Raw genomic sequence first — 9,474 nt, 5'->3', positions numbered from 1 at the left:
ATACTTTTTATTCACTTAAATGACTGACTGGCCGACTGACTGACTGGCCGACTGACTGACTGGCTGACTGGCCGACTGGGCGACTGGCTGACTGACCGATCGAGTTTAAAAAAGATAGATAAAATCGCTTTTAGGGGGCGGGAAAAAATCCATGAACTTGAAAATAGATTTTAACCAGCTAGCCTGAGAAGTTGGCAGTTTCAGTGTTTTTTTATTTATTTAATTTTATTTTCGGTGGTCTTTCGTGGCGCACGGAAAAGTGATTCAGACGCTCGCATTTAGATGAAGAATACAAAAGCAAAAACTGACACAACGTAGGATGATTTTTTGAAGGTGTACTATATATATTTCGGCTGGCCAAACCAGCCTTCTTCAGGCAATGAAGAAGGCTGGTTTGGCCAGCCGAAATATAGTACACCTTCAAAAAATCATCCTACGTTGTGTCGGTTTTTGCTTTTGTATTCTTCATCTTATATGTAAAGCCGATTGGATCACTATTGATCCAACGTGTACCAGCAATCATCGTTCCGGTTGCTTGCTTAAACATTTTATCGCATTTAGAGGTCGTGAAAAAAATTCGGTAATTCATTTCACTTCATTTTCTTGATATAGTTTATAGCCAGCGCTATAACTTTTAATTTGATATAAGGGTTTAGCAGGGTTATGAGCTCCTGGTTTTAACCGGAAACTCTAGAGCCTTGCGCCTGCATTCATATCGCTCAGCGGATTCTCCCCGTCTGAAAAACAAACACAACAACAATAACCACAGGTATGCACTCAGGCGTCGAGGAGAGATTGAGGCTTTTGGATGTGTGCCGTATGAATACAGAGGTGTAGGTCTTCACTTTGTACCTCAGGCTCGTCGGAAAAGGTCTTCACCACATCTCGCCGCACCAGATCAAGATGGCTGATGCTGCTGATGGAGTAATACCAGTCGTTGATTTTGGTATTATGGGTTTAAATTGTCAGAACCCCCCTTCCCTCGATGAAGATTCCGTTAAGTTACTAGCTGAAAAAATATACACGGCTTTTAGTACGATTGGGTTTGTATATTTAACAAAGCACGGAATATCTGATGCGGAGGTGAGTGTAAAAGGAGTTAACAGGGCCGTACAGGGGGGTCCTCTGGCACGGTTCACGATCGGAAAAATAGCGAATCACGGATAGTTCATTTTCCCGAATCAAGCAAGTAAGGTACTGTTTTTAATAACCTACTCTTACGCTAGCAAGAGTGTTTGAAGAAAGCAAAATCGTGAAAGGCTAAGTACCGATGCCTTACGAGACGTTGCTATAAATATACAAAGGTCACGTTTGATTTTTTCTGTCGCAATAAATCTTCCGGAGGACTCGCCTTTCAAAATCACGCAGAACAAAGTGGTGAAATCGTGAATATCGGTTACTATCATTTTCGAGCTACCGTGAACGGCCAACTTTTTTCCGCGTTGTGCGACGCGAAAAAAAGTTGGCCAATCACGGTAGCTCGAAAATGGTGGTAATAATTTTAAAGTTTCGACAAGTTCTTCACGGTCACGCAAAACCTTCAAGTTACAGATCACGAAAATATATCAGCTAATCACGCATCACGAGAATCCCCCTGCAGGTACGACCCTCTTTTAAATTAGTACCGCGTGGACTTGTGCTTAAGGATGCCATGAAAGTATTTTTTACTGTTTTTGAAAATTGATTTGAAAAAAAATAATGCGAGAGTTAGTAACAAGCCAAATCAGACATACATTGGGCATGTGTTTTTTTATCCCTGATTTTCCAGTAGGTGGTTTCATTTACTGGAGTAGGCGGCTGATTTTGCAATCTTGTCCAAAGAATAGGGAGAATGACCCATAAGAGTAGCGGGCAGAGATCATAAAATAGATGGCAATTTCACTCCTTTTTGACATCCATGGAACTGGGAGGGGGGGGGGGGTACTTCCATAAATTTTGGATAGGTGTGTGCTGCAGAGGGTCTTAAACCCTGACCCTATTTAAGGATGAAGGACATGAAAAATGACGCCCTATTTAGGCCCATACCCCCAAAATGACACCCTATTGAAGGGAAAAACAAAAACTAAGAATAGTGTGGAAGGCTCAACTTTATTTTGTTTCTGTAATTAACCTTGGACATACAGTTCATTTTTAACAGATCACTTGTTATACGTTTAGCCGAGCATTTATGCACTGGAATTTTAGCTGATACAATTTAGGTACCTTATCTAAGGATTACATTGGGAACAAAACACCAACAGGGACAAAAACAATACCCTATGTAAGGATTGTGAACCTCAAAAACCCTACCCTATCCCGTGGCAGATGAATATATAGCCCATATATGGGAGTGCCTCCCCCCCACCCACTCCCCCGGCCTTTGAAATGCCATGATACATTTTAGGTGCATGAGTATTGTGTTTGATATACTCCCTATAATCGCTTTTACAGGAAGGCTTCTCCCGAAAGGGGTACTTTTTTCAGGCTTCGGGTTTATTAAAGGGTACTAGCGATTTCTCAAATTGAGGCCTATTAAAGGGTAGAGAAATCTGTCATTTAGTTATTTGAAAGGGCCTTTCATTAAGATATTTTGAACAGACGCACCTTATGGCTGTATCATTTCATTTATTAGGCACTACATGAAAATGACAAGAAGACTTACTTTTTTGCTGATTTATTCATAATATAGGTCAGTTATGAAAGTATGTGAAAAGGGTACGTTTTCTGTCAAAATGGTATACAAAAGGGTAAGGAGTTGGATCTCGGGACAGCCTCCCTGTATAGAACTTTGTATAGTACCCCTCCCCCCCCCCCCACCCCAGGGTCTGCTCCACATGAATTGCGTACAGTTGTTACATAAGGAGTGACATAATATCCAACCAAAAATAAGCAATTTTCACTGAATGTGAGCCAGATTTTTGTGGGTCTTAAAATATTTCAGGAAATCAGTTTTGTACTTTGCTTTTGGCTAGCTATACCTGTAAACTCATTTCTCTCATTTAAGAAAATAGAATTCATTGGTACCTTATGGGGTGGAACTTTTTACTTCAGATGTAGATTCTGGTACCTTTTAGAGATGTTTTCGAAAACACCTCTTCCCTGGGGTTGTTGTGTCAACATGCCTTCATTAGTGACACATAGTCTATATTCATTGCTAGATTTCAGAAGTCCGCAGGGTAGGGGATGGATTTTTTCATCTCCCAACAGATGTCAAAAAACAATTCACTCGACCTAGTGATGGAAGAAATTTTGGTTGGGTTTCCCTTGAGAGAGAAAGGTAACCAATGTGACATTGCTGTTAAATGTTACTTTTATTAATTTCTTTCTATGATCTACTGGAGTTTCATTACACCTTTTAATCGTTGTTCTTCAGTACTGCCTTTGTGGTTTAGATCAGTTTTATTATTACTAATTCCTTAGGTGGGGTCTAGGTGTTTCTCCCAAGGGGGGAGGTACTCCCTTGCATAAGCTATATGGGGTAATGTGCCCCTGTGAAGGGTATGATTTTCAGGCAGTTAAGTCCGGGATAGGATAAAGAATCAGATAGTTTTGGTCTAGAATAGGACATAATTTACCAGAAAAGTGACTAGTGTTGTGTTGTGTTCTTAGGCACTCATTGCCTCTCTCTGCCCAGGTATATTTATGGGTACCAGCAAATTTAATGCTGGGAGTAACCCTAAGATGGACAATTTAGATATGTCACTTTTTCTTACAGTCTAAATCCTCAACGACCAGGGGATTTAAAGGAAGCCTACAATGTTTGCGAACTTGAAGATGAGTCACAGGTATATGATATTACATTAGAAACTCCAAACATTATTACTACTTAGTGCAATACCCTTGCTTGGTTTTTGTTAAAGACAATTATCAAGTTGATCTGCAACTTTTGTGATGAATGTGAGGCATTCAAACTGATTTGTAACATTATTCAACTTCCAGATCTAATGTGTATTGGTATAACTGTGTTAAGCTAATCAAGAGTCCATGATTCCAAGCAGAACTTAGAAGAAATCACTTTTTTTTCCATGTCTATGGAGTTAAAAACTCAAAATAAATCAAGACATGATAACCAGAATTGAATGATGAGTTTCTGTTAATTAATCTCAGTAACTTACTGTCTGCTTGACATTGCATAATATTGTTGGGAGAAATCAGATGCTGATCACTTTTGGGAATGATTTATGTGTTATAATAATTAGGACATAAATCATTCTCAGAAGTGATCAGCATCTAACTTCTCCTAATTATTGATAATTATGCAATGACTGACAGATGTCCTGGATAGCGCATATTATTACTAGTTACTTAACCCCATGGTCCTGGGAGGAGCATAGGACATCTACAATCTAATTGTTAACAATATACCTTTAAATTATCTGTAGAAATGGCCAGATCAGCAGGTTCCAGACTTCAGACCCACGGTCACATCATTTTTCAACAAATGTAAAAATCTAACTTTCAGAATTCTTGATGTTGTTGGTATCGGGCTCAAGTTACAGGTACTTGTTCATATAGTGTATCTGTATAGTGCTGTATATTACTGCTATTACTTTATTATCAGTCACCTCAAGCAGCTTCTAAATACCTCTTACGTTAGGTTAGCTTTTTATTGATATATTAACTTTTTTTATTAAGTTTTTATTGAATTTTTTATCTATCAACATGTTTTGAATTTGTTAGCAACCATTGTAAATTTAAGTCTTTCAGGATTATAGTTTTAATTCTAATGATGTAAAGCACACTTGATCATTTCATGGAAAGTCGCACTATAAACTTTTTTAATATTATATACTTATTTTATATCTTAAAGTTTTTGCTTTATTTTTTTGTTTGTGGCAATACCTGAAAAATAGCAATGCTTACAATACTGCGATGAGCTTAGTGTATTAGGCCACATTAATAAAGGTTATTTACTTAGTCATTATTACTATTATCATCATCATTATCATTATTATCATTATTTACAATATAACTGGAGTAAACTTTTATCCAGTGAGATATGATCGAGTCAGCAGTTGCTGATAAAATTTTTAGACTTTGAGACTTGAATAGTTTGCAATATGTTAACTGTCATGCCATGTTGTGCTTTCTCAAGACTATAAGAATGCTCTTTATAATCATGTAGGAATCCTTAGATATCTAAGGCTGAAAACCATTTTAGATTTGTTCCTGTGGTTCTCCCCTGATTTTCGATATACCTCTGCTTCTTAGGACCCTAAGTGGCTTGCACAAGTGCATGGTTCCATTGGTACATCAGGGAATCCAACTGCCTTACGACTGTTATATTACCCACCCCTCCCTGAGGAGTCTATTATCAAGCCAGAGCAAGTGCGATGTGGGGAACATAGTGACTATGGGAGCATAACATTGTTGTTTCAGGATAGTGTTGGTGGATTAGAGGTCAGCAATGGTACAGTCTTAAATCTGTTATCATATGCATACCACAAAGCACCTGAAAAATTATGTGGTGAGAGATGTTATACTACCAAATGTAGGAGATATAGTGTTCGATAGTGAGACCATATTATTATGGAAAGACTGCAAAAGACTTGACATCTCCCAGTATCCTATTAATTTCTGCTCTTTAGAGGCAAACAAAACCTGTAATCATGTGTCTTAATGTAACTAAGAACGAGACATTTCTCTTCACAGGTCCTGCCAGTGAATGGGGCATACACCCCTGCAAGGCCTATTTCTGGAACTGTGCTTGTCAATATTGGAGATCTGATGCAACGTTGGACAGCTGACAAACTTAGATCCACTGTAAGTAAAACTTCATTCACCTAAGATTACATCTCCTTGCCAGTATTGTTGATTCTTCACTGAGTTCTGAACATTTCACCCTAAAAGTTATGCACCCATGGCAGTTTTACACAACACTGTGCTTCTAACCAAATTTATGCATTGATGTAGCCGGGTATTTTTATTTCAGAAACACAGGGTACTTATTCCAGATGAGGAAAGAAAGCAGAGGACTGTGCGTCGATCACTGGCTTTCTTTGCTCATCCCGACAATGAAGTGATGATTGAGTCTCTGGATGGTTCAAACAAGTATGAAGCTATAACGTCTCTGGGATATCTACAGGAAAGATTTGCAGCAACATACTAGGGGGGTGGCCGTGTGACATGTAAATGAGCATAAAAATTGAAACTACAAGACGAAAAAGTTACAATATGTTAAAGGCAGGTAAAAGTCTACCAGGCATATGAGTTTTGTCAAAATTTGTGCACGCAGTGGGATTGTCTCCTCCCCATTGCTACCATAATACAGGAATAACAGTGATACAAGTTTGATTTGCAATAGGCATAGCTGCATTATACAATAAATTGAGGATATCACGTGGCTGAACCGCGATACAAAATTTCTCTTTGAGTGGTGAAAATGTTTCATGAATGTGCACAGTGAATGAGTGAAATATTTTTCAACACTCCACAGGAAAATGAGTATTACCAGGCCATTTCACTTTTGCTTCAAAAGCCACATTTCATTATGCAACCATAGTAACAGTGATCTTTTTGGATGTGTCAAGATATCGTGTTTTCGCACAAAGGCTCACCTGGTATTTCATTGGTGTTTATATAACAACAACAAAAAAAGTACAATGATTTATGTACTTAAAAAGAATTTATTTTAAAATCACGGAAAAATAATAATCTAGACTCTGACATTTGTACATGTATGAGCTATCAAGAAAATAAAACAGAAAACTTAACCTGTTGAATTGATTGTTCAATTATAAAAAAAGTTACAAATAAAGTTTTCTCATATTTTGTTACAAAAATAAAAAAAGAGAACAGGTCAGACAATTAATATAATCATACAAGATCATTGGCAGTTGTTTGTCATACAGGATCATTGGTAGTGGTACAAACAAACTTGATTGTTGTACCTCCCACCTCAAATACGCTTTCCGACTGGAGAATGTGTCACATGTCATGGGTCAAAACTCACTCACTCCCTAGGGCAAACAAAACTCACTAACTCCCTGGGGAAACTTGAACTTTCAATTTGCACGTGATCATGTCATGCACCTTGAAACCATGGCAAATTTGTGGACCTGCTGGTGTCAAGCAATTATTTTTTTGCAGTTTATTCTATTTTTGAGTAGGGAGGTATAACAAAACACTTAATGACTGGCCCCAAGGGAAACAGTGAGTTTTGTTTTCTGATAGACATGGACATAGTTTATTTTACTTGGACACACACTTAGCTATGGTAACGGTGCATCCCATAGACTTGATAAGCAGAGTCTACAGGATGCACCAGCTTGTTTACAGGTACGCCAAGAAAACAAAATAACAAAGTAAGAATGTGACCTCAATGTTCCCTTGGTTTTGCTTTGGAGAACACTGAGGGTCTTGAAGAAACAAAACTCACTGTTTCCCTTAGGGCCATTTGTTGCAAGTAAAAACTTCTTAACTATACCTCCAACTTGACCCCTTTGTCACTGAATTGCCCAGTCATTAGAATTCAATTGTTGACCTAGTCATATATTTAATATTCTGCCATCATGTAGGCAAAAATGCCTTTGGTTTAAGAGTTACCAATTTGACAGTCGTCACTAAAAAAATATCTGATTTGTAACTTAACATTGAGTTGTATAACATACCATACATTATGGCCTTTAATCATAAGATAACCAGTTAGAGGTGTAATATCAATAAAAAAAAAAAACTCCTGAAAAGGAGCAGCTTACTGTAGGGATGGTAAATTCAAGACTTTGCATAATGGTGAGACTAATTTTTTTCTCTCCAAGCCTGAGACTTTCTTAGTCCCACAAGAAGCCAAGAAGGCATAGTCAAAAAAACATCCTGAAAAATTGGTTAAATTTCTGCAAGATGCTTATTCTATGAAGAATCAATCAATCAATCTTCCTTCACAGTGAATACATCAACTACATCCTGCAAAACTCAAGTAAAAGAAAACATGTGGTCAGCAAATTAAATTGCCAGCCCTTCCTAGATTACTTAAATCATCCATTGTTGAATCCTGACAAAATTACATTATTTGAACACCAGCTCTAAGTCCTTTTCCATACATTTGGAACATGCAGTCCTAATAATTCCCTGGACTATGAGTATTTAAATACAAATAAATATTATAGCTAACCCCATACGATGTTAAATATGTCTAAAACCAGTTGTCTGGGAGACGAACTCCAATCAGAGAAGTACTCTGGCCATGAGAAGTAACAATAATATTGAAATACTGTTATTCACTCAAGAGGCATTGAGCAAAGGTAGTGCAACATGGAATGAGGATGCGACAGCACTTGGAAATATTCTGGATGTAACTTGATTTCAATTTCTAAACTCAGTCTTCTGTTGATAGGAACGGGTTAACTTGAAACATAAGAGTTTCCATTCTATGCAGGCACCATCAGGAATCTAAATTTCCTTTGCCAATTCTACCTAACCTATGACAATACCTCACTTCTCTAGAACCAGTGAACTTCTCTGATTGTATTCCTTAATTTCCAACACTGGAGCTTCTTCATTCTTAATTCTCATTATGACATTAGTAAAATCTCAAAGAAGAAGAAATGTATGGTGTCAGTAATGAGAATATTTCAGAAAAAGTTTTATAAAGTTCTATTGGTTCTCTCTGTCTCAATGCCCAGACAAGTACTTTATATATATTCAAATAAAACAAAATATGGTTTTTCACCAAGTTTTACCATCCCACCGTGTTTTAATTTCTTAATACATTGTACTGCAATAAACTGCTCACTCATTTGGCATTCATTCCCAGATAATTGGGAAAGTACAAAGCAACTAATTACAAAATTATTCTTCCTCCAGAAACTGCAATTGCAACTAAAATTAAACATTTTCATCTCATTCTTTATGTGGAGAGGTTCAGCAAGGGTATTGAAATTAACAAACAGAAATTAAATGCACCAAAAAAGATGAAACTTTAATGAAAGCCCCTCGAGCATCACAAACCTTAGTAAGCTCATTAGTTGTTCAACTCTTGCCAATTTTCTTAATATTGAGAAATGAATAACTTAAATAAGTTTCAAGATTTTTGGCACATATTTCTTGAAAAGGCTAAACATGTGTGTTTGACACACGCCAGTAACAACTGGCCACAAATAACAGGACTTAATGCATCCCCAGGCGGCAAAATATTCCTCCCAATATAACCATGTGACTCTCCATAAGAAAAGGTGATTTAACATAATTTCTACCAGGTCTCATTGAAACCTGTTTCAAATCAAATAGCAAATTTTTTTAGTAATTTTATTTTTCAATTAGTCAATCTAAATTGTCTCCTAAAATATTTTGTGGCATGACATGAATTCCCATTTTATTTCTATATGAAACATGACAATTTTTCAAAATAATGCTTTTTCTTAAAAATTGCTAAAAATAACTGTAAGTCATTGTCACCTTTTCAAATGAAGAAAAACAATCATAATAAACACCAAGTATGTATGGAACTTAATGCTACTTTAACAAACACCTTATAAGGGTTCCTTCTTTAAAAACAAC

General features: G+C 36.9%; 1 protein-coding gene across 1 annotated transcript; it reads left to right on the top strand.

The window, feature by feature from the left end:
- The first annotated feature begins 527 nt into the window (after positions 1-527).
- Positions 528-6,136, top strand: LOC145469641 (uncharacterized). Its single transcript, XM_081453399.1, has 7 exons — positions 528-1,083; positions 3,138-3,256; positions 3,695-3,764; positions 4,362-4,478; positions 5,191-5,379; positions 5,632-5,742; positions 5,912-6,136. Exons 1-7 carry the CDS (start codon positions 904-906, stop codon positions 6,086-6,088), a joined length of 963 nt encoding a protein of 320 aa, XP_081309525.1. The 5' UTR covers positions 528-903; the 3' UTR covers positions 6,089-6,136.
- Positions 6,137-9,474: the final 3,338 nt, after the last annotated feature.

The sequence above is a fragment of the Orbicella franksi genome, chromosome 15 (genome assembly GCF_964199315.1).
Source record: "Orbicella franksi chromosome 15, jaOrbFran1.1, whole genome shotgun sequence".
Taxonomy (NCBI): Eukaryota; Metazoa; Cnidaria; class Anthozoa; order Scleractinia; family Merulinidae; genus Orbicella; species Orbicella franksi.
The sequence above is the reverse complement of the archived record's forward strand: the minus strand, read 5'-3'. Positions and strand labels throughout refer to the sequence as shown.